At 39.7% G+C, this 26,520-nt stretch overlaps 1 protein-coding gene across 1 annotated transcript in view; it reads right to left on the bottom strand.

Annotated features, from left to right (window-relative positions):
* Positions 1 to 2,475: 2,475 nt before the first annotated feature.
* LRRC36 (leucine rich repeat containing 36) overlaps positions 2,476 to 26,520 on the bottom strand; it is a 42,198-nt gene continuing 18,153 nt past the window's right edge. Inside the window, exons 5-14 of the mRNA XM_008702468.2 lie at positions 24,556 to 24,644; positions 18,281 to 18,408; positions 16,817 to 16,862; positions 13,341 to 13,781; positions 12,483 to 12,772; positions 10,564 to 10,729; positions 9,236 to 9,381; positions 8,319 to 8,442; positions 5,439 to 5,553; positions 2,476 to 3,653 (exon numbers count right to left, since the gene is read on the bottom strand). Of these exons, the coding sequence (XP_008700690.1) occupies positions 3,428 to 3,653; positions 5,439 to 5,553; positions 8,319 to 8,442; positions 9,236 to 9,381; positions 10,564 to 10,729; positions 12,483 to 12,772; positions 13,341 to 13,781; positions 16,817 to 16,862; positions 18,281 to 18,408; positions 24,556 to 24,644 (1,771 nt within the window). The 3' untranslated portion in view covers positions 2,476 to 3,427. The remainder of the gene's footprint in view (positions 3,654 to 5,438; positions 5,554 to 8,318; positions 8,443 to 9,235; positions 9,382 to 10,563; positions 10,730 to 12,482; positions 12,773 to 13,340; positions 13,782 to 16,816; positions 16,863 to 18,280; positions 18,409 to 24,555; positions 24,645 to 26,520) is intronic.

Raw genomic sequence — 26,520 nt, 5'->3', positions numbered from 1 at the left:
ACAAGCGGGTTGGATGGGACTTAGGGCCTGCCCAGGATAGGGCAACTCCCAAGGGCGCTAGAAAAGGATTAACAGATCACACACACTGACAAATGCCTTTTTTCTCTCACCTGGATAAGGCAGCAAAGCAGTACAGCTATTTATTTCCTTATCCCACAGACTGTTCTGGGATGTTCCTGCTCCAGGTAGACCCAGAGTCCCTTAAGCCCAACTCTATGTGGAGTGGGGATGGAGAGGAATAGTATGGCTTGGGGCAGGGACACTGGGGAGATGAGGTGGGAGTTACAGGGGGAGGTCAGCACGTGGCCACAGCAGAGCCTTGCCTAACAGCTGACAGCTGTGGGCTCCTCCTGACTCAGCTGACCACATCACTTTGCCCAGGGAGGAGTTTCAGAGAGCTTTACCTCTCCCACCAGCAAACAGTAAGAGCAATGATTCCTCCAGCCTTATGGAATTTGTTGAATTGCAAACTTAAGTGAGCAAAATAAGAGTGAAACCCAAATTCTTCTGGCTTGCATTTACTAAAATACCCTCATAGTGAAAAGAATTTAACCGTATTGCAAATTGGTCCAGGCTATTACGCTGCAGGTGAGAGTACCATCCAATGTATAGGAGAGCAGCAGCTCAGCTCTTCCTGTGACTGGCAACGTGGCTTAGAGGAGCTCAGAGAGAGAACAGGCTGAGCCCCAAAACTCCACCTTATAGGAGTAAAGCCCCTCTTGAAAAGTAGTTATGGAGCCTGAGAGAAATCAAGGCCCTTCCAGAGCCAGGAAACTCCTTAAAGACTGATGGGTCTAGCAGAATTTGGTATGTGGCATCGACTGCTCAAACAATGCCACTTCAGCCCTTCAGTTAATTACGTTCCATCTTCCACAGTCTCCTCATGGTGGAAAGCTTTGGGTACCCTTGCTAGCAAAGCCAGGTAGGCAAGGAAGAGAGGTTAGGTTCTGTGGGATGGAGCCATTAAAACTCTATGTATGGCTGGCAAGAAGGCTACACTTGTCAGATTGGCCCTTCTCCTCCTTTTGGACGTAGAACTTCCCTGAGAATCCAGTTTCCATCCCAGCCCTGTTTCCTTTTTTCTCCCAACAGTGCCAGGCCTAGGGTAAGGAATCCCTCTCCACCTACTTTTGACTTGCTTCAGGAACCTTCCCCACTCCATGTTGAGCCTGCTGAGCCCCACAGGGCAACAACTCTTCGGCCCTTGACACCCCCCCATCCCTGCCCCTGCCATCTAGACCAAGAGAAATTAGAAAACACGCTGACTTCCCCAGACGTGGCCAGCAACTCAGAGGTGTGCCTGGCCTGGGGCAGGACCAGCCGCTTTCAGTGACAATAGAAAATGGGGTGAAAGGTGATTAACTCAGTCTGCTCCTCCTTAGAGGTATCCTAAATACGTTCTGGGTCTGGCATTATTAGATGTCCATAGGGCAAGGAAGGGAGGGCTGGGGTTGAAAAAGAAGTTCATTATTTTTCCCTTAATTGTCTGCCTAATAAGTTGGACTGTGTGCTGTGCCAGGGCCCTGAAATATGACAACTCAGGGCTACAAGGCTATCGGCTGAGGCTACCCTACCTGGGCAAGGCTTACACTCTTTGGAGTCCTCTTAATGGGGCCAAAAAGCCCTAGAAAAGTCAGGAAGGGGGCTGTTCTTACTATTTCCACAGAGTACGAGCTCACTCAAGCTCCTACAGGGCCACACAGCTCAAAGAAATTTATGGCTCCTCTGTACATGCTTCTTTTGGGAACCCACGTATAATTCAGAGGTCTGTGGATTTTATTTATAACTCAGAAATGTGTGATCTTGGTTGTGATCTTCACGTCTCATTATTTTGGCTATAGCTCTCCTTCCCTGCAGAGTACCTGGGTCAGGGGAGCAAATAATGTGTAATCTTTCCACCTGTCTCTCTCTCTCTCTCTCTCTCTCTCTGATACGACCCTGGAGATGAAGAGAAGCACAACATGGAGTTGACAGTCCTTTGCCCTCTACATGCTCTCTGGCAACATTAGCTGCCTGGGCTACCCTGAAGCAGAAACATACTTAGAGCCACTTTATCTTTCCCACTGATTTTTAAATGTTCAACCAATCAGGATTCAAAGAAAAATTATGCCTCAGGTCTGAAATACAGGGTACTCATGTGTAAAGTGAGCCCAAAGCTAACATTTGGAAACTTCATCTCTGGTCTGGACCACACCAGTCTTCTCTCACAACTCTACCTCCTCCTTGGTTCTCCCCTACTCCACATGGCCCTCAACACATTCCTCTTACAGAGAAAGCTTATAAAACACAAGTGTCACTCCTTTGCCTTCCCATCTAAAATCTTCAAGGAGCAGTGTGACCCAGTTCTTACTCATCTCCTCTTAGCACCTCAGTTCCCTGAATGGACCCTATCCTTTGCCTGGTGACTTCCTATTCATTTTCCAGGTCTCAGATGAAATATTTCTTTAGGGGCGCCTGGCTGGCTCAGTTGGAAGAGCATGTGGCTCTTGATCTTTGGGTCAAAAGTTTGAGCCCCACCATTGGGCACAGAGATTCCTTAACATAAATAACAATAAAATTAAAAAAAAAAGATCATTTCTTTAGCGGACATTTCCTGACACCATACCTCCCAGGCTAGGACAGGTCCCCTGGTGCTATATTCTCCCAGCATCATGACCCACATCTTCCCTGCCCCGCAATCTCTCTAGGGGCTCCAGACTCTTCTACTCTGCATTTTTGGCCTGGGAGACTCTGCACGTCCCCTCTATCTGCTACCATCGTAATTCTTCAAACTTCCACTCAAATGACAAATCCTCATTGATGCCTTCTCCAATTCCCCAGAGTGGGAATTCCTGCCTCTGCCTCTCTCTCCCCTCTTCTCTTTTTCTCTCTCCAGGGCATCTTTGGGTTTGTAGTTAGACCCATTTGGTACCAATACCAAATACCATCACATGAGTTTTGCTTTTCTCAACTAAATTGTTGTCTGCTCCTAAGCTGACACCAGACAGTGTCACCTTTTCACTATGATGGGAGGAAACTCAAAACATGCTTGATGAACCCATCGATAAAGAGTCTCTGAAATTTGTTCTAACACAAAACACACCTGGCCATTGATGTTCTTTTTTTTTTAACCTTTTAACCTTTTTGAAACCTAACATGGTTTCAAATGACACTCAGAAAAATATCTGACATTTTTTCCGTTTTCGACATTTTCAGCCAATGTTTCTATGTGATATGATGCCTAGGATTAAGTGCCAGCTATTTCTGTGGGCAGGGAGAAAGAATGACTCGAGGGGAGGAAATAAAGAAAGAAATAAAAAGGACCAATACAGTGTAATCAGAATAAGATTTTTTCTTAATCTTGTGGGTGAATACCACCATACTAGTGGCAATGACACCGAGAGCCCCGCTGGGGCTGAGAGGGAAGCTGCAGAGAAGGTGCTCTGCGCTAGCTCCATAAACTAGGCTCTGGAACAGAGTCTGAGACACTCTGTATTAGATACTGACCCGTGTCATGTGCCACTGGTGAGGAGGAAGGCAGCGCGCTTTTCCCAAAGGGTGATGATCTCCCCAAATGATGACTCTTCTCAGGAGGCAGGAGTGCTTTCCCAGCATAACCTTTTTGCTCTTTATTCAGCTGCTGCAGCAGATACTCATTAGTTACCACCAGGGACCTGAGGCATGGGCGAAAAAGACAGTCATGAAATCATAAAAGCAATGTAGATGCTATTCAGACCTGAAATGTTTACTAAAGACAAATGTAAAATGAAGTAACATCTTTAAATAGAAAGAACTGACCGATTTATGAGTGGGTTATTTTAAAAGCAGGCTGACAGTTTCTTTCTCATTACAGTTCTGTTTATGTTCCAGACTGACTGTAGCAATAACATAGTTCACATTTTATATAGTGATGGTTCTATTCTTTCCAAAGCACCTTCATGATGAGGTAAGAAGACTGGAAGACTGGCACCTGACCAGGCCTCCAATTTCTATCCCCAAATCTTAACTTCTACTTAGTCTAATTTATCCTAATTAACTAATGGTGCTAGTCATGGCTGTATTCTTGGACTCTGTATTACCATGTAATATTAAAAGCTATCAGAGACTAACCAAAAAAAATAATGCATGCACAATGCTGTTCATTGCAACACTATTTGTAACAGCCAAATACTGTCCACTTAAATGTCCATCAATAGAAGACTAATTAAATAAGCACACAGATGGAGTCCTATGCACTTATAAAAAGGAAGGAGAACTAACTCTATATACCACCGTGAACTGATTTCTAAGATAAAATGTTAAAACAATATTATGCTTTTTATATTTGTCTGAATAAGATAACATTATGTAGATTTACTTTGGGACCATGTAAATGTTTTACATAATTATAAAACAAGATTAAATAAAAACAATTAAAAAATTCCTTATGAATCAAAAGCAAAATGAAACAAATTGAAGCTGTATATTGATGGTTTAACAACACACAGAAGAATAATTTCAAGTTACTTTAAAATATAGCAATTTGACTGTACATCACTTAAAGAGATATACCCTAACGTTCTCAAAATGTGGTCCCCAAATCAACAACAGCATCACCTGGAAATTCATTAGAAATGCAACTTCTCTCTCCGCATCAGACCTGCTGAGTCAGAAACTCTGGGGGTGGGGGCCCAGCAATCTGCATTTCAGTTTTTCAGATGATTCTGATACCCCAGTTTGAGAAGGATGATTTTATGCTACTTCCCCTACTTTTGTATTTGAAATAATTATAATGAAAAGTTAAAAAAAAAGCCATCTAGAATGGGTCTGGGTGTAATTCTCTGAATATGAAGCTATCCTAATTCACTAGGTATCCAGGAAGTAAAGTTTGGGGATTAAGGTTTAGGGATGGGGTTCTTATGTTTAAACTTCATTGAAAGTCATAGTGAAGGTTTGCAAATCAAAATGTCAAGAGCTTCTGTAAATATACCAAGAGTCTTGAGGCTTCTTCTGATTTGTCTAGCTGTCATCCTGAGAGAACCGTTCTTTGAAGAGGCTGATGCTGTTGAGCTCCTCTGAAGAGAACAAATACATTGGACTTTCCGTCACTCTCCCTAAGTGCTTGATGTCTCTTCTGAGATCATTAGGAGGCAGGCATTTTCCAGAAGAGCCAGATGGCTGATTTGAGGGGCACGTAGTGACCAAGGAAAGCTAGCTGACTCAAACAAGGGTCCTGTTGGATCTAGTGAGAAACTACTTATTATTGAGGTGTTGCAACCCACCAATGGCAGCAAAGACATTTAGTCCCTCATGTGTCCTGGAATACAGGAGGTTTATATACAGACACACCTAGGTACATGAGGTTTACACAGAGAATGGAGTTAATGTGAAAAGGATATAGATATTATCAAATAAGACAAAGCAGATAAAGGGAAGTAAATATCTGCTTCTAAAAGTCAGCTGGATAGGCCCTCTCTTACCTCTGACTTTCATGGAGAAGGACCACTGTCTCCTCCAGCTTTTTCAGCTGGGCAAGCTCCTGGTTCAGGCAAGCCACCTGCATGTTCAGCTGTTGGTTTTTGTGCAGAAGATCATCTACAAAGGGTACAGGAGCCAGGTGTGAACAGGATTCCAAGCCACTGTCTTTGAGCAGAGCTTAAGTAGTCAGGTAGCCTTCTTAAAAAATTGGGGGCCCCACCGCCTCCATCTCCACACTCCATTCACCACTCCCTCCTTTAGAGAGATAGCAGATATGGGGCTTAGGAACAGAGCGATCTGAATTAAAATTCAACCACTTAATATTGCACATTAGTTTATTTTTCTGAGTTTCACTAGGGCTCATAACCCTGCCCCACATGATTATGAGGATTCGATCCTCATTTAGCATAGTCAACACACATTAGGTTTCCCTATATTCTCCATTTTAGTTTGTGAATGTAGGTCCTTCACTTCTTACAGAATCTGTGGAAACATCCGGAACTGCGTCAGGCACATAGTAATAATTCAATGAGTGCTCGCAGAAACTGAATTTGTAGTCAAGACACTCATACTTAGCTCCCCAAATATGTCACTGATGCCTGCAATAATGAAGTAAGTAAAAACACAGGAACTCTGGTCCTAAGGAAGTCAGTCTTCTAGAACAGTACTTCTTAAACTTCAATATGCTTACAAATCACCTGTGGATTTTATTAAAAACAGATTCTGATTTAGTAGGTCTGAGGTGAAGCCCGATATTCTACATGTCTAACAAGCTCCCAGGTGATGCTAATGTTTCTGATCTACAGATCACCCTTTGAGTACCAAGGTTCTAGAAGGAGGAAAACAGAGCTACAACAGCTGTATTTATCACCAATAAGCCAAAATACAGTACTGGGCTTTGTGGCCGATTCAAAGTGGGTATCTAGTGAACAACATCTATTTTCAGAGTAGCTTAGTGGAGATGCCTTGATTATTCAGGCTTGTGAGAATCAGATAGTGATCAGTTTCAATTCTGGAAATTCAGTGCGGACTTCCAAATCAAGTTTCTCATGTAAATCCAAATGCCCATGATGTTTGCTTAGGGGTGCTAAGTTAGATGTTTAAAGCCAAGGGTAGACCACATCTAAAATACTGGCCTAAACTATGCTGATAATAAAGTAGTACAAATCAAGATGTCAAAGGGATACTATTTTTCACTTATCACAATGGGAAAAAAGTAAAAAAACAAAACAAAAAAGCAAAAACCGGAGTGTGGGCAAGGATGGAGTGAAAAGGGCATTCAAATACACTCCCTGCTGATGTGAATGTAAATTGAAATAACCTTGCTTGGGAGTGATTTGATAATAAGCAAAAAAAACCAAAAACCAAAAAACAAAAAAACCCTCAAAAATGTCCACATCCTTTGAGCTATTAATTCTACTTCTAGGAATGTCTCCTAGGAAAATAGTCTGAAATTTATGTACATAAGCAGCTGCAATAGTCATCATAATGAATATTAAGACTCTCAGCTCTATCAGAAGGGAAGAGACAATTTCGGAGAAGCACTTCTACTCAGGTCTTCATTCAAGCATTTCATTTCAAGTCTTCTGAATTTTTGGAAATTCTTTAGAATTATTCATGTGATATTATAGGAAATGCCTCTGCCATTAAATAAATAATATTAGGATGTAAAAATCAGATTGGTAATTGCTTAGGGTAGAGAGTAGGGGAAACTCATTGCACAAGGGTCTGAGGTAACAGAAATGTTGTGTATTTTGGTTGGGATGGAATTAAAAGTGTATATATTTGTCAAAACTCATCTAACTTAAAATGTGTGCATTTTGTTGTATGTTATTTATTTTTAAAACAAATTTTATTTTTTAAAGTTTTTTTTTTTTTTAAGATTCTTATTTATTTATTTGAGAGAGAGAGAGAGAGATTGAGAGCACGAACAGGGAGAGAGCAGAGGGAGAGAGACAGACTCTGCATCAAGGGCGGAGCCCAACGTGGGGCTTGATCCCACAACCCAGAGAGCACGACCTGAGCTGAAATCAAGAACCAACTGAGCCACCCAGGCATCCCTAAAAGATTTTATTTTTTAAGTAATCTCTACACCTAACTTGGGGCTGGAACTCACAACCCCAAGATCAAGGGTAGTATGTTCCACAGACTGAGCTATCCAGGTGCCCCTCACAAATTTTAAGTTAAAAATATAGGTATAGACGTATGATGAAAGAAAATAGACCAAAAATAATAATGGCAGTTATTGCAGGGTAATGGGATTATATTTTCTTCATATTTTTCAAACTATCTATAAAGAACACGACCTTTTCTTAATTTTAAGTAATTTCTACATGTGGGGCACCTGGGTGGCTCAGTCAGTAAATTGTCTTGCCTTTGGCTCAGGTCATGATCCCAGGGTCCTGGGATCAAGCCTACATCGGACTCCCTGCTTAGTGGGGAGCCTGCTTCTCCCTCTCCTTCCCGTTTGTGCTCTCTCTCGCTATCTCTGTCGCTCTGTCTCTCTCTAATAAATAAAATCTTAAAAAAAAAAAAAGAGTACTCTCTACACCCAATGTAGGGCTCAAATTCACAATCCCGAGCTCAAGAGGCACACCCTCTATCTAACTGAGCCAGCCAGGTGCCCATAGAACATGATCTTCTGCTATAAACAGAAAGTGTCAATCTCAAAAATAATGACAATAATAACATCTGTACTTGCTTTACACTGACAAGAGCTTCATATGGTAACTCAAGCCACTGGCATTACAACTCTCTGAGGCAAGATGATTGTTTCCATTTAGGAAGCCATGTGACCTTTAGATGATGAAGCTTATTAAACGGGTCATCTATAAACAAACAGTTGTCTTGGGACACACTACATGTTGCTTTCCTGAACTCACCGTAAGTGTGTGACTGGTGCCCACTCACAGTCAAGGTAGCAGCATCTTCCTCCAACTGCTTGATTTTTTCTGACAAAATAAGGTTTTCTTCTAGCACTCTGACCAGTTTTTGCTTCAAACTTTCCTTTAGATGAGAAAACAAAATACATTAAGAATCTGAAAATCTGTGGAGGGCTTTTAGAAGACTGAAAAACATTTTTCTCTGTTTACTGATAAACGAAATGGAGGTCAGCATCTCTCTTTCTCATTAGAATTTTAATTAATTGGTAAACATAGCTCAAGTGCAGCAAACAAACAGCACAAAGAGATGCACTCTTCCCTCTGAGTTATCCACGACTCTTGCAGACAAGCGCTTCTTTTGACAAGTGGCCAGCAATTCTGAGTCATCTATCTGAAGTTTCTAAATACTCAAGTTGGTGTGTGAAAATCCTTTTATGTTAAGAAAAGAGGGGAAAAGCCTAAGGATATGAGTCCCTTCTTCCTTTCCCAAAGTCAGCAGCCCAATGCTCTAGGAATGGCCCATGTTTCAGGGTTCTCGGTTCCATCAGAAGAGAGGAAAGACAATCCCAGAGATACTGGCCTTCCCTCATTGGAATTAAACCACAACCTTCTAAAATATGAACCTAAGTATTTTCATTCTGAGATCTTTTTTTTTTTTTTTCTTTCTCCAAGTCTTTCTTTAGAATTTTTGGGATAGGGCTGGGATTAGGGAGTCATCCCTGCAGAACCTCCAAGTTGTTCCTATGCTGGCAAGTTTTGTGTTCCTGATTTGCCTTGACTGACTTCTCTGTATTTTCATTCCCGGACATCTAGGTTCATGGTGATGATGATCGTTATGGCACAAAGCTGTTCTAGTTTGGCTGCTCTGTTCTTTTCTAGTAAAGAAAGAGTAGGCAAGGAAGATGACAGAGGCATACCATGTCATTAGGGACCACATGCCCAGCTTCCTTCAGTTCCATCTCTCTCCTGCGGAAGGTTTTTGACATGTCTTCAGGACGTGAGTGACACCACTGCTGGGAAGGAGCAGGGACTACCAAAGTCAGAAGTAAATCTCGGGCAGGACCTGCCAAAAATTCAGGTTGGGCACACGGGCCAATCTTAAAAGCTAAAGCACAGAATTCCTAGTCAATAACTACCAGCTCTGTAGGACAAATACGGTAATCTAATACTTCCTTTTTACAAAAATTTATTAAGTGTCTGTAAGAGCTGATTCATAATGGATAAGAAATTCTATCCCATGCCTTCTATGGAGAAACAACAGTAGAGCTTCATGAGTAGACCCTCAACAGCCCTGTGCTATTCTCTAGTCACTGATGAGTGGCTCCTGAGGATAATTTCCTAAAAAATGAGAGCAAAGAGTCAATGCGGTAAGGAAAATATACTAAGACTTTTTCTCCTATGTGTCCCTTAAGAAATTAAAAAAAATTAAGCCCAAACAACTTTAAAGTTTCTAGTTTTTCCTAAACATTTACCACCACCAAAAAATCCTTGAACTCGGGGCGCCTGGGTGGCTTAGCGGTTGGGCATCTGCCTTCGGCTCAGGGCGTAATCCCGGCGTTATGGGATCGAGCCCCACATCAGGCTCCTCCGCTATGAGCCTGCTTCTTCCTCTCCCACTCCCCCTGCTTGTGTTCCCTCTCTGGCTGGCTGTCTCTATCTCTGCCGGATAAATAAATAAAATCTTTAAAAAAAAAAAAAATCCTTGAACTCTTTTTCCATTAAACAACAAATAAACACATGGGGGCAACATTTGCAGTATGATTTTTCCTCCAATCTCCTAAAAAAAAAGTCCTAAGAAGAGTCCAAGTCATTAATTCATTCAAGTTTTTCAAATCATAACATTTCAACAGGCATCTTAGAATTCTGATGTTCAAACCCAATTTTCATTGTTTTTATTATTGGCACTATCCCAAGGATCATAAAATCCTTTCATAATCATGAACACCACAATGCTCTATTTTACATATCTCATCACTCTACATATTACCCAAAGACTAACCAAAAAAAAAGTCACCAGAGGGACAAAACAATTAGTACATGAGGGAAGAATGTTGATAAAACAAAAAACAGGGAAGAAGATTATGAGAAATGCAGATTTGCCAATTACTGTGCCGCTGACAAATTTTGGTGATCATGGGAACAATTTTTCCCCTGCAAGTTAAGGGAGCTGAGTGGCTTTTATAGGAACACAGAGCAGAAGCAAGGTCTGAGCCCTTCTCCAGGAGCTGAGAATGCATTCACTTACCGAGAAACTTCTTGTTAAGAAGAAGAGAGCCAGAGCCATTCCAGTGCTTATCCACAAGCTCCAAGAGCTGTCTGAGGACAGTGGCCACATGGGAGGTTCTGGCAGAGATCGGGGGACTGTGATTTCCTGGCAAACCATGCAAACTGCCCAGGTCACTAGAGAGAGGCTCAAGAAAAAAAAAAAAAAAAAAACCAACCATTTGTCATTCTTACACAATATGGGAAGTAAGAATCTGGACATTTAAAGTGTTAACATTAAAAAGAAAAAGGTGGTTTCATCTTTCAGTTTGGATTTGAATAGAATGTTATTTATGTCCAAGCAAATATAGTAGTATATTCAAGGATAATTTCAAAGATTACAGTATACTCTATCATAATTTTCTGTAGAGATTTTTAGAAGAAAACATTAAATAAGTTTAGACACCTACAACTATGGCTCAATATATTAAATTATGTAGTATAAAAAGATTAAACTTGCAGAACATTTTAAAAACCTATTACAGATCACAAAATAGGGAGTATTTTTTTTTAATTTTTAGTTTAGTAACCTCTATACCCAACATGATGCTTGAACTCATGACCCTGATATCAACAGTTGCATGCTCTACCGACTGAGCCAGCCAGACCCAAAAATGGGGACTATTGTATTGTATTGTATTTTAAAAGATTCATTTACTTTAGAGAGAGAGAGCATGAGGGGAGGGGCAGAGGGAGAGAGAATCTTAAACACACTTCACAATGTGAGGCTCACTCCTATGACCCCAAGATCATGATCTGAGATGAAATCAAGAGTCAGATGCTTGGGGCGCCTGGGTGGCACAGCGGTTAAGCGTCTGCCTTCGGCTCAGGGCGTGATCCCGGCGTTACGGGATCGAGCCCCACATCAGGCTCCTCCACTGTGAGCCTGCTTCTTCCTCTCCCACTCCCCCTGCTTGTGTTCCCTCTCTGGCTGGCTGTCTCTATCTCTGTCAAATAAATAAATAAAATCTAAAAAAAAAAAAAAAAGAGTCAGATGCTTAACCGACCTTGCCACCCAGGCACTCTTGGGGAGTATTTCAAAAACTGTAACTCATAAGCTTATATTTAGTATTTTAATATTTAACAAACATAAATATTCTATAACATTTTAAAGATTTTATTTATTTATTTATTTGAGAGAGAGAGAACATGGGCGGAGGAGAGGGGAAGAGGGAGAGGGAGAAGTAGACTCCCTACTGAGCAGGGAGATGGACACAGGGATCCCAGGACCCTGGGATCATGACCTGAGCCGAAGGCAGATGCTTACCCAACTGAGCCACCCAGGTGCCCCTATAACATTTTAAATATTATATGTTAAATGTTATTGTTGGACCCACTACTAAAGATTCTTTTTATTTAGTAAGACTCTTATAGAAAAATGTATAGGTCGATCTGTCCAGTAAAATTCACAAGTATTTTGTATTCATTTAGATATGATATATATATATGTATGTATATGTTTATTAACTCATGACTGAATGAATAAAAAGCAACTGTGAATAATTTTAAGATTTAAGATTTTAAGATTATAAATATCAGTGCTACAGATTTCACTCTTCAGCTGACCCAGAGCCCCTGGCAACTTCTTCATTTGCTGCTGTGGTAAACTCTGTCTGCCACTTCCTATTATCAGAGTATGCCTCCACAAAATTTATGCTCTGCAAGTAGATTAGGGTGTGTTCTCACTGTGACAGAAATAAGAAAATGCAGCAGAAGGGGAATGCCTTTCCTAAGGGCAGGAGAGTCACAGGCTTTGGCCTGGCAGTATTAACCACTGGCCTCTAAAAATCCCTTTGAACTTGTAGTACCCTTGGTCAGAATCACTGCTACCCTCAGCAGAACTCCATTGTGGTCTTGAATCTGGTGTGTTTGTTGGATAAGCACAAACAAACCAATACTTGCCTCACTTCCCGTAGCATCTCTGAAACCAATCTTTGGATTCAGGGTGGCAAGGATATTGTCCTTCCGTTTGAATCCTCTCCTTGATGGGCTTAATGACCTCTTGGTCAGATTCTCTCTGTGTTCTGAGGTCCCAGTAGGCAACAGCAGTGTCCGTAGAGAGTCTCCCAGGGCGGGGTTGTTTGGGAAAGAACCATGTGCTGGTGTTAAATCACTGAGACTGGCAGATAATTGCTGCTCTACCTTAACCAGCAGAGCAGGGTCACTGTTGAAATGGGTTGTGGCATACAGATCTGTGAAGGAAACAGGCTGGAAGATGACCCTGCCTTTCAACTCTCTCATGTCTCACTTCCAACATCACCCCCCCTGGAGTCCAATGGTCATAGTAACCTCTCCCTACTATACATCCTCAACTCTCTGGATCCTCCCCTCCCCCAACCTGACAAAACCCCAACTCTGGCTAAATCCAACTGTCCATATACTCCAAGCCTACATGAGAGCAGTAAGCAGAGGCTTGAGAATCTCTTCTGTCTTCACTACTATGAAGGAGTATGTGAAATGTATTGCTCTGACTGTGGCTAGAGAAGACTAGATGCTATTAGAAATACGTCCTGGCATGCTATTTAGCTACAAAAGTACATAGTTATGAAGCTCACATTTCTACAAATTTTCTGTAATACTATATCTACCATGTTAAACTCATATCCTGCACATTTCTAGAGGTTTCATTGGCTACTGATACCCCAAAATCGAATTTAAGAAATGCTAATGAAATTTAAGAAATGTTAACTCCAAAATTTCCAGTTATACCTCTATCTCGTGACTAGGAAAAAGGGCTATAAACTGACAAGAAGCTATTACCTGAACTAAGCTTCAAAAGCCTTCCGGTGCTGGAGTCAGGGTTTGACAGAGAAGTCAGTAAGTCTCCACAGGAATGGGATGTGGAGGCCTTCATGTCATTTGAAGGCTTTATGCTATATTCTCGGTAGTTCTTGCTTCTCTGAGGCCTTTTTCCAAGACTTCCGTGCAGGGATAGATTGTGAGAACAATGGCTATCATAATTTTCTAGATCAACATCTGAAGGTAACTGATAGGGATGGATCTGGCTAGAATCACCCACATCCAGACGTTTACCCAATGAGACATCGTGGGTAAGCTGATAAGTATCAGGTTTTAGTATCAAATCCTTTTCTGGAGAAGAACCTGAAGACTTATTGTCCAAAAAAGATAGTCGGTACACTTCTCTAGCCATCTTCTCTGGGGATCGGACTGTGGACTGACGAGGAGAGTAGTGTCTAAATTCTAACCACCACCAAGAGGAAAAGAAAACACAAAATACAATGAGAATTCTTCTTGGCTGAGTTAGGGTACCTCTGTTCACTAGACATACCTCTGTCTACCAGAAAACGTTTTCAGGAAGAGATGGTTTATAATTTTGATAAATAGTAGCATAAAATGATAAAAGGACTTTTACATGGAACAACAACAAAATATGCTGGACACTGTGTAAACAGTAAAGAATCTTTAACATTCTGGAGATAAATTTCATATCAACCTAATCCCCTAGGAATTTCCTCCTAAAACTATAGTATCAGAGTTTTCTAGATGCTGTTTTCATATAAAAATTTTGGTGCACCCCATATGACAATAGCTGTGATCTTATGTCTTCAGTCTATAGACAATAGTTGGTAGGTCTATGATTTTATAGACTCCTCACAATAAAGCTAAGCCCACCGCCACCCCCAAACTCCACTCAAAAGTTCTAGGTTCATTCGCTGGGAACCAGTATCCTAAGCCAATTAAATGGCAGGGAATCCAAAACCTATGAAAATCCCTAACCAGCTATAAAGCATTTCAGACAGCTGTATGTCATCTCTAAAGAGTGTCAGAGTGGGGTAAGTAGAAGTCTTTGTGCTCTTTAGAGTTTTCAGAGTTTCATATGCTTAAAGGTCTTCCTTAGGAAGCATACCCGAGTTAGTCACATTAACTTTAAAAAAAAAGTACAACCAAGGACTTTTTATCTCCATAGGACCTACAGAATATCAACATTTTACCCAGGGCCAGCCTACACAGTGAGGAAAAGATTGTAGAACATTTTTATGTAACAAAAAGAATCTAACAAGTGATGAGATTAAATAATTCAGACTGTGCCTGTTATTGAAGACATTAAAAAAGTGGGATGATACATCTTAAAAGCATCAAAGAGCTTGTTAGCTAGTGAGGATTTTATAGGCCAAAATCTAGGAAACAGCAAGGACACACATAGGTAAGTCTAGCACTGAAAGTCACATTTACCCTCAGAAGTTTTAGGATAACAGGGACAGAAGTTTAACATCCATCCAAAGTTAGAAGTATGACAAACCATCCCTACCTCCATCCCCCCCACATACACATTAAGAGGGAACCCCAAGCAGAATGCAACCTCAGAGTAAAAGTAAACTGGAAATAAGCCAGCCCTTGTACTGACTGATAATCCAGGTTTGTATCATCTGAGGGAACCTTAAGTTTTGAGCTTGGATTTAAGTGATTCCCAGAATGATAGTGTCCCAGGTACCTGGTAGAAGCAAATGAAAATCTGATCTGGAAAAGATACCTTTATGTAAGACTTTAAATAATTCCTATAGTTTTTCAAATACACAGCAAATAGCCAAAGCAAAGGAACAAAAAAGGAAAGAAGACAACATAAGTATGAGTAGAAAAAAAAAACAATAAATTTCAGATACTGGAATTAACAGATACAGCCTATGCAACAGCTATGTTTACTATGTATAAAGAAATATAAAACAAGCTGGAAAATTTCTGTTTATAAAAACTGACCCAGCAGACTTGAAAAAGAACAAAATAAAACTTAGAGAACTGAGAAATAAAACTATTAAAATTAAGAACTCAGCAGACAAGATTAACAGATTAGACACAGCTGAAGAAAATGTTAGTGAACTGAAAGATGAATGAGAAGGAATTATCCAGAATGCAAATCAGAACCCTGAACACTGCCAAATGAAAAATATAAAAGAATAAGAGAAAAAGGAAAAGAGGACAAAGTAAAAATCTCTACTATATATTTATTTAATCAAGAGTCCCAGAAAGACAAAGAGAAAGAATGAGACACAAACAATATTTGAAGCACTTTTCAGAATTAGTAAGACACAATTCACAGATTCAAGTGTAATAAATACCAAACTGGATAAATAAAAAGAAATCCACATATCATACCAAAATTGAAGAAAACCAAAGACAATTGGAAAATCTTAAAAGCAGCCAGAGAATAAAAGACAGATTATCACTGCAGGAGTGACAGACCTCCAGTGGACTTTTCAAAAGCAAAACCAAAAGAATACAGTGGAATACCTTCAATATTCTGAGAGACGTAACTGCCAATCTAGAAATTTATAACTGGCCAAAATACTCTTTAAGAATAATGGTGGAATAGAGGCATTTTCACACAAACAAAAACTGAAAGAGTTTAACAGAATAAACCCACACTAAAGGAAATTCTAAAAGACATACTATAAGCTAGAGAAAAATGATCTCAGAAGGGAAATCTAGGATGAAAAAAAGAAATGAAGAACAAAGTGATAAATACAAGGATAAATTTAGATGAACATTGACTGTATAAAAACAATTTCACGTGGGCTTAAAAATGTAGGGAATTAAAATCTGTAATAATAATATTTAAATCAGGAGAGACTGAAAGGGGCAAAGTACTTCAAGGTCTTTAAATTATCCAAGAGCAGGGGCGCCTGGGTGGCACAGCGGTTAAGCGTCTGCTTTTGGCTTAGGGAGTGATCCTGGCGTTCCGGGATCGAGCCCCACATCGGGCTCCTCCACTAGGAGCCTGCTTCTTCCTCTCCCACTCCCCCTGCTTGTGTTCCCTCTCTCACTGGCTGTTTCTATCTCTGTCAAATAAATAAATAAAATCTTTAAAAAAAAATTATCCAAGAGAAGAGTTATAAGCTAAGGACTCATATTGTAGTTTGGTGAATAATAATAAAGGTACTGAAAAAGTGTATAATTTATAAATAAACTAGTAGAGAGAAAAAATGGATGAATAAAAACATAATAAATCTAAAAGAGGGTAAGAAAGGTAAGAAAAAGAAATAAGGAACAGCCAGACAGTTCAAAAAGTCAAGAACAAAGGAAGTCAGAATATCCACTCTTCAACCAGAAAGGCCTCACAGATCACTAAGCATCCAGGGCAGCCCCCAACAAAAGCAGAAAGAGTTAGCTGACCATATAGGGCCCCAGGGCTGAGACATCTCCATCTTCTCCCAAATCTCATCACATCTAGGTTTCTCTGATTAGCGTGGAGAAAAATACTCCCTGAACAAAATACTTACCATCTTCCTGGTGATTGTCACTTGGGATCTCCCTTCTTGCCACTTCCTGCAACAAAAAAAAGTTTGAATGTTTAGGAAAAGAGAGTTAATGGGCATCCAGATGTGAGCTTATTAGACATTTCCTTTAAAACAAATACTAAGATATTTTATAATAGTAACTGAGATAATTTCTAAGTTACCTAAAGAGAATCCCCAAAAACAAAGCAATCAACTAAATACTAATGTTTTTATAAGATGAAGGTATTGTAAACTCAAACTGAAAAAAAATATATCTTACTTTTTGCTAGTACAGTGTTGATTATCCAAAAGTGGATTAATCAGAGCCCTTCTTCTTTTTTTTTTTTTTTCTCCTTCTGGCTATTTTCAGCAACTTCATTGCTCATAATTTATCAGAGAAAATGCAGACCAAAGGAGAAGTTCAATATAAAGTAGTCAGTTCTGCTTCCTGCATCATACCCACTCATACAAATGAGTCTTATATAATGGTTGTATCCCCCTCCCACCAATTTTTTTACTAAAAACTTATTTTATTTTTTTAGATTTTTATTTATTTGTCAGAGATAGAGAAAGACAGAACACAAGCAGGGGGAGCAGTAGGTAGAGGGAGAAGCCGGCTCCCCGCTGAGCAAGGAGCCTGATAAGTGACTTGATCCCAAGACCCTGAGCTCATGATGTGAGCCAAAGGCAGATGCTAAACTGACTGAGCCACCCAGGCGTCCCTAAAAACTTATTCTTAATTCTTGCCTCATCTTGCACAATCTCTACCTCCCCGTTGCCCACAGCTTCTATGCCACCTTTACCTCTTAACTTTTCTTCTTTTATGTTCCAATGAAGAGGCAGCTTTGGGAAAGCCACCTTTGAGATGTTAAGATTCAGTAATTAAAAGTCAGAGGTAAGGACACCTGGGTGGCTCAGTAGGTTAAAACCCTGGCTCTTGATTTTGGCTTAGGTCGTGATCTCAGGGTCCTCCATGGGGCTCCCAGCTCAGCAGGGAGTCTGCTTCATCTCTTTCTCTCTCTCTGTCTCTCCCCCCCAGCTCATGCTCTATTTTCTCTCTCTCTCTCTCAAATAAATAAATCTTAAAAAAAAAAAGTCAGAGGTGGAAAATGTAAGAAGTAAGGTAACAGGAGATGGAGACATTGGATAGAGAGGAGAAATTTTAAAACCAGCCAAAACCTCTAATTGTCGTATCCCTGTTTGAGAGCCAAAACAATTAGCATAAAATGTGCTAAAAGTTGTAATGTATAAATATACCACTTTCAATAATGGGGAGAGGGAGGAGGAAGATTGCAATTAATGGAGAAGGTCTTCTGCATTCTGTCTTCCCTTCCTTCCTTTTAAAGGGTCTAAAATGCCTTCATCAAACAAGTCCTCCTAGATCTTCATAAATAATTGAAAGTCCAATGAATTGTTAGTATTAATCATTGACTAGTCAACAGATCAACAGGAAGGTGAATACATTACCTGTGTTCCCAGTGGGAAAGTGTCTAATTTCTGATCTGGTATACCACAGCCCTGAGTTGCAGAAGTACTCATTAGGGAATCCTTTATTTCCCGGTTGGGGAAGGGAATAAAAAGTCCTTTGTTTGAGTCTGTATTAAAAGAAAAGGAATACAATGAAGCACTGACCAGACTTCAAAGGCAACATGTCTTATGGAAAGATACTGGAAGGGAAGTCACCAGATTGAGAGCTAGTTCTGGTGTTACCAGTTGGAAATCAGTTGAGAACCTGGGCAAACTGCTTAACCTCTCTAATTTTCTCCATTGTAAAACAGTGATGATAAACTCTAAACTACCTCTTAGGGTTGAGGTAAGGTTAAAGCAAGGTAATAGGGAGGTGCCTGGCTGGCTCAGTCAGTGGAGTGTGCAACTCTTGATCTCAGAGTTGTGAGTTTGAGCCCCACACTGGGTACAGAGATTATTTAAAAATAAAATCTTAAAAACAAACAAACAAACAAACAAACAAGTATATCCTAGTCCTGGCCACCCTAGAAACTGTTATCAAAAAGAGCCAATTAGGATTTTTATTAGATTGGAACACTTGTAGAGACATTTTTGCACATTCATTTTTTTTTTTTTAAGATTTATTTATTTTAGAGAGAGTGTATGCTCGTGTGAGCAGAGGGAGGGACAGAGGAAGAAGGAGAGAAACTCTCAAGCAGATTCCGCGCTGAGCATGGCGCCTGACATGGGCTCCATCTCGAATGAAATCATGACCTGAGCCAAAACCAAGAGTCGGTCGCTCAACTGACTGAGCCACCCAGGTGCCCCCACACATTCTTGATCAATACTTACTAATTGTACAATTCTGGAATCTGGAGTCTTCTGGGGGAACTTGGATGAAAGTAAGAGCTTCTTGTTTAGGGAGGTTTATTCCCCTAGCACGATTATGTAAGAATTAAGATAGTTTCAAAAACTTGGGCCTTAGTCAAACAATGTGCTCTTCTGCTAGTTTTCATCTGTAGGCTCTGGCAACAGAAAGCTGCTGTAAGCCAGGGCAACTGAGAATACACAGTGAGTAAAGCCAGCTTTTTGAAAATCCAGCCCCTCGGTCCATTTGGGGCTCTAAAATGCTTCCTACTTCTGAGTTGTCTCCTGGGACTGAAATTTCCTATTACTTCAATATAAAATGCTCTTTCACCATTGTATTTGAGAGAACTACTTTTAAGCTCTCAAAGTTTATGTTCTCTGTCTCCTATCGCACTAGTAACACAGAAAAAAAACAAAACAAAGTAAGGCAGAAATTACTGGTCTTAATCTGATTCTTAGTAGAAAATGAGAATGGTAAGTAAGTTGCGATTTTGGGTTCAGGCCTCCTCTTACCTTCATCCTACAGAATAATACTTACACTTCCCAGGTGTCCAAGACCCTGCTCCATCCTGGTTTTTCTTTTACTGTACTTATTCTTTTCCAGATTCACAGGTTCTTTTTCTTTCAAATTCCCCAATTTCCAAATTCTTTGCTGAATGCTCCCATACCTTCTCTTTATCACCTAAATTTGGATGACTCAAAATCTTTTTTTCTTTAAAGATTTTATTTATTTATTTGAGAGAAAGAGATAGTGACGGAAAGCACGAGCCAGGAGGAGAGGGAGAAGCAGGCTCCCTGCTGAACTTGGGGCTCAATCCCAGGACCTGAGATCATGACATGAGCTGAAGGCAGATACTTAACTGACTGAGCCACCCAGGCACCCTGCATGACCCAAAATCTCCGTCTCAACTCTGAGCTCTCTTTTGATGTCCAGACCTAAGTTTTTTGAACTGCCTCCAAGGAGTGCCCCTGTCCTAGACAAAGAAAAGGTCAGTATTTTCTAAACCAAACTCATTATTTTCACTTCTAGGCCTACTGCTACTGATGCTCTCCACCTTCCACTCCACGCCGCATCTCAGTACTGGCATTACTACTCAATCAATCCCTCAAGATAGAAACTAATTCTTTGACTCTCACTCATTTTAAATTTCAATCAATTACCAGTGCTATAGAATCACTTTTCTGGGGGGGAAGGAATCTTTAACCTTATTCCCATACCTTATAATTAACCCTTTTACAGTGAACAACTCAGTGATTTTCAGTATATTCACAAAGTCTTCAACCATCACCATGATCTAATTTCATTATCCAAAAAGAAACTCAATAAGCTGTCACTTTCAATTCTCTCTTCCCTGCCAGCACCTGGCAAGCATCAATATGCTTTCTGTCTCTATGGACTTTCCTATTCTGGACATTTCATATAAATGGAATAATATGATATTTAGCTCTTTGTGTCTGGCTCCTATCACTTGATGTTTTCAAGACATACATTGTAGATGTATCAGTACTTTATTCTTTTTTTATGGATATACCATATTTTGTTTATCAATTCATCAGCTGATGGACTTTTGGGCTATTAGAGATAATGCTGCTTTCATTCCTGTACAAGGGTGATTGTGATGAATTTTTCTTTGCTATTTTACTTTCTTAAAGATTTTTTAAAAGTAATCTCTACGCCCAACATGGGGCTTGAACTCACAACCCAAAGACCAAGAGTCACATGTTCTACCAACTGAGCCAGCCAGATGCCTGCCCCTCTTTGCTGTTTTAAAATAAGATACCTATTAGACCAATATATTTTAGGTGTAAGTCTACTAAAAGTTAAAAGGAATTGGCTGAAAGAGTGAGCAGGACCCCTTTCAACTCACAGAGTATATATGTGCTATTTGCATGTAAATTATCTTTAGTAAGGCATTCATTGTTCTCCAGTAATCTGACCATCTACCAAACATAAACCTATCCAAACCACATGATTACTCAACTGTCTATGACCTGCTATACCCATTACCACTTTCACACAGCTTTTCACACCAATCCCACCAACCACTCGGGCTATCCCAGGGCTCCATAGCCTTTAATGGCTGAGGGCTTTGTTTCCATACCTGCCACAAAACCTTTTCACGTATGCTCTTAGCACAGTCTGAGCTTCTATAGCATGTGCCCATCCACATCAGTGTTTCTCAAACTCAATATTCTCACAAACTCTGACAATATGAATCCAGTTTGAGAAACTTCAATTTAAGAAGCTCAGTATATAGAAAGATATTTTAAAAAGCAGATTGTATTGGGTGACAGTTTGGCAGTTTCTTACAAAATTAAACACTTGGTATTTTCCCAAAGGAATTGAAAACTTATGTCCACACAAACACTGCACACGGATGTTTATAGCAGTTTTTTTCAAAATTGCCAAAACTTAGAAGCAACCAAGATGTCCTTCAGTAGGTGAATGGATAAATAAAGTGTGGTACACCCAGACAACAGAATATCATTCAGCACTAGAAAGAAAGGAGCTATCAAACCATGAAAAGACATAAAGGAAACTTAAATGGACATTACTAAATAAAGAAGTCAATCTAAAAAGGCTACATACGTAATGATTCCAACCATATGCCATTCTGGAAAAGGCAAAACTATGGAGACAGGGGAAGATGGCAGAGTAAGCAGCACCCTGCATCTGTCCTCCACCTAGGCAACAATTACCCTGGCAGAAATTGTCTGATTTAACTATTTTGGAATTCTGGAGTCTACTGAAGGCTTGCAATTTCCAGGGGAAGACCTGGAAGCTAAATTGAAGTTAACTTCAGTCAATTTCAGCTCTTGGCCGTATCAGTAACAGTTACCCATGTCCCATGATCGTGCAAAAAAATGAAGGTACACCCTTACCTAATCATCCCTTCCTCCCCTCAAGACTGGCAACCACTGATCTTTTTTTTTTTTTTTTAAGATTTTTATTTATTTATTCAACAGAGATAGAGACAGCCAGCGAGAGAGGGAAACAAGCAGGGGGAGTGGGAGAGGAAGAAGCAGGCTCATAGCGGAGGAGCCTGATGTGGAGCTCGATCCCATAACGCCGGGATCACGCCCTGAGCCGAAGGCAGACGCTTAACCGCTGTGCCACCCAGGCGCCCCAACCACTGATCTTTTTACTGCCTCCATAGTTTTGGGTTTTTTTCCCCCAATTACTTTTATTGCGGCTAAATACACATAACACAAAATTCACCATCTTAATCATTTTTAAGTGTACAGTTCAGTGGTATTAAATGCATTCATGTTACGCAACCATCACCACCATCATCTCCAGAACTCTTTTCCTCTTATAAAACTGAAACTATATCCATGAAATGATAACTCCCTACTTCTTCCTCCCTGTAGCCCCTGGTAACCACCATTCTATTTTCTGTGTCTGTGATTTTGACTGCTTTAAGTACCTCATACAAGTGGGATCATATAGTGTTTGTCTTTTTGTGAGTGGCTAATTTTGGTTAGCATAATGTCCTTAAGGTTCATCCATGTTGTAGCATATGTCAGAATTTCCTTCCTTTTAAAGGGTGAATAATACTCCATTGTTTATGTATATCACATTTTGCTTATTCATTCGTCTGTTGATGGACACTTGGATTGCTTCCATGTTTTAGCTGTTGTGAATAATGCTGCTATGAACATGGATATACAAACACTTCAAGACCCTGCTTTCACTTCTTTGGGAATAGGCCCAAAAGTGGAATCACTGCATCATATGGTAATTTTATTTTTAATTTTTTTCAGGAACTGCCATACTGTTGTCCATAGCATCTGTACCATTTTATATTCCCACCAAACAGTTGGATCAGCAGTTCCAATTTCTCCACATCCTTGCCAACATGTGTTATTTTCTGTTTTTTTTTGATAGTAGCCATGCTAATGGGTATCATTCTAAATGACTGGTGGAAAAGCACTGTTTGGAACAACTGAGCTAGTGGGAACTGTTCTCCAGAAAGCTTTCTCCTAGCCTGTGGCACAACCATTAACATGGCATAACCACTTTAGTCATATTGGATTACCAACAGTGCTTACAGGAAACACTCCCCAGGGGTCTAGCACAAACACAATTTTCAGTGGAAAGCAAAGCTCTTTAACGTTACAAAGTAGCAACATTAAATTTTATATTAAAAAAAAAAACAACAACGAGGCAACAGCTGGAGCTTCCAACCTTTAGAAATGGGCTTTGTGTCTGGTAAAGTAGTTTTTTCTCAGTAGAGATTACGCACCTTTTTAAAAAAAAGATTTATTTATTTGACAGAGAAAGCACAGGAGAGTGGGGAGGGGGCAGGGACAGTGGGAGAGAATCTTCTAGCAGACCCCCTGCTGAAAACCGAGCTGGATGCCCCATGAGACCATGCTCTTAGGCAAAACCAAGAATCCCACACGTTTAACCAACTGAACCACCCAGATGCCCCAAGACTATGCACTTTAAAACATTTTAATTCGTGGGGTGAAACTTTATGTGTGCTAATGATGTAATATGACATAAATGAAGTTTAACTCAGCTCATACAAAAAGAAGCAAATTATACTTCAACATATCTTCATCATTCTGGAAATGGACATATAAATGTTTTTACCTAGAAAAAAATATGAGAAGGCTGTATACCAAATTATTAATTGGGATTCTCTCTAGGGGACAGGCTTATGAGTGATTACATGCTGTTCTTCATGCTTTTTTAGTATTTTCCAAAATTATTACAATAGAATTTCATCAGGCATGCCTGAATGGCTCAGTAGATTAAGCACCAACTCTTGGTTTCTGCTCGGGTCATAATCTCAAGATCATGAGATCAAGCCCTGTTTCCTCATGTAAAAAGTCATCTGATGAGTGCCAAGTTAATCCATTGGGTCCACTGCATGCAATTCCTCTCACGAAAAGCTTTCTCCTTGACTGTGCTACGATCATTAAATGTGGCATAACCACTTTAATCCTATTAGGTTACCAACACTGCTTACAGGCAACACTCACCAGGAATACAGCACAAACACAAGAGATTCTGCCGCTGCAAAGGTTCAAGGTAGAGAAACCCAGAAGGCCCAGGGTCTGAGCTGCGGTGATGCAGATGAGTCATGAGTCTCTGGCTAATGAATCAATCACCTTAGCAATGCTCAGGGGCCACAGGGACTGGCAGTGCAATTTTCATAATGTACTAATGATGTAAATTGATGTAAATGAAATTGAATTTTGAGTACAGCCTGTACTTGACGGGTTCTGGTTTAGGCCTGCTCAATAAATAGGGCCTTTTCTGGCAGTGAGAGAAAGGAGGAAAAACACAGTCAGTAAATCTGGTGCTTACTTCAAATCTGTTATTTCTCAACTATTTTGTCTTCATTCTATGCAAGATTGGCCACAAAAGCTGAAATAACTAATGTTTTAAGCATTTTGTGATCAGAGAGAAAACTTACCAGTTTCAATTCTGTTATCAACATCAGCATTGACTTTTAATGCAGAGTTCTCATCTGTCACACAGTTTTTCATTGTCTTCTCCCTAGAGCTGCCACAAAGAATAATTTATTTAAAATTCAAATTTTAGGGGCACCTGGGTGGCTCAGTTGTTAGGTGTCTGCCTCTGGCTCAGGGCGTGATCCCGGCTATGGGATCGAGCCCCGCATCAGGCTCCTCCACTGGGAGCCTGCTTCTTCCTCTCCCACTCCCCCTGCTTGTGTTCCCTCTCTCGCTGGCTGTCTCTCTCTCTGTCAAATAAATAAATAAAATCTTTAAAAAAATAAAATAAAATAAAACTCAAATTTTAAAAAAAGCTCAAAAGAAGGTTTCTGAGATCACCAGTAAATTCTACTTAGAAAACATTAATTCATGGTAATCATATTTTTTTCAAATGTTCTAGAAAATATTAATTTCGCAAAAATTTCAGTTAAACCCATTTTTTAAAGCCATATTGTTATTACTGGGAATAGTGAGAGAGAAAGATACTATAGTTCAGCCTTTAAAGTATGAAAGCCAGGCTCAGTTAGTCGAGCGTCTGACTCTTGATTTCAGCTCAGATCATGATCTCAGGGTCGTGGGACTGAGCCCTCCATACAGCTCTGTGGTTAGCAGGGAGTCTGCTTGAGATTCTCTCTCTTCCTCTGCCCCTCCCCCTGCGCGTGCGTGCATGCATGTCTAAATAAAATCTTCAAAAAAAAAAAGTATGAAAACCAGAAAATTCAGGAGTTAGACACTGTTTTCTTGATACAAACTTAGGTCTAAATGATTAAGGGAATAAGATATTTTCTTTTGAATTAAAAAATTCAAAGGACACAGAAAGGAAGGTTCTGCTGCCAAGAATTATACTGGGAGCAACTACAGCCATTAGTTAAAAAAAAAAAAAAAAAAAAGACAAGAGAGGCAAATGTTTGCTCTTGATTGGTATAGTACAGTAAGATGTAAGTACAGTAAGTACAGATTGGAAGTACAGATAGCCTAGACTATGAGCCAGGCACTTTACACTACCATTTCATTTAATCATAAAAGCTCCCCTATTATCCATTATCTCCATTTTATAGGTTGGGGGAGCTGGGACTCAGAAAGACTTAAAAAAAATCTTTACCCAACGTTGGAGAGCTTGTAAGATATTAATGCCAGGACTGGGCACTTAAGTAACATTTTACCTCTGCTTTTGCAATCATCATATGGTAACTAAACAGAAATATGATAGTGCTACTTATCTGCCTTACTAGGAAATGTATTCAATTACACATTAATTCATCTCTGTATTTCTGCAGTAAACAAGGTACCCCCAATGAACTGAAATAAGAATTAGTTCATAAAATATATATACAAATAATTTTTAAGGAACATTCCATTTCTTTTTATAGCAGGGTGAATTTTACTCTATGTAAAAGCCTCAATAAACCTGACTTAAAAAAATTGAGAACCAAAAAATATACATATAGGGAACTAAAAATGCTCTCGGAGGGTTACATTATAAAATATATAAAGGATCAGAGCAGAGACAGACAAAGAGAAAGATCCCAGGCCAACAGAACAGTCATTGACTTCGTCCATTCATCATTCAACAAATTATTTCTTAGTACCTTATACGTGTTAGGCACTGTTCTAGGCACTAGGGTTACTGCAATAAATAAAACAAGCGAGGTCCTAGTTCTCATGGAGGGGAAAGGCAATAAACAAAGAAAAAACTCATTCTGGAGAAGAATATTTAATGTCATGGAGATATGTTCATATCTTATCAAACTAAAAATGGTATGTATAGGAAGCAAATTACTATAAATATTATATATTTTTTTATTAATGTATATTTAGAGATTATATGACATAGAATATCAAATATAAACACACACATACATATACCTGAGACTAAGGATATTTATTATAATTAATGTTTATTTCTAGGCAGTAAAATTATGAGT

Source organism: Ursus maritimus, unplaced genomic scaffold (assembly GCF_017311325.1).
Source record: "Ursus maritimus isolate PB19 unplaced genomic scaffold, ASM1731132v1 scaffold_19, whole genome shotgun sequence".
NCBI lineage: Eukaryota > Metazoa > Chordata > Mammalia > Carnivora > Ursidae > Ursus > Ursus maritimus.
This window is presented reverse-complemented; position numbering and strand designations above follow the sequence as displayed.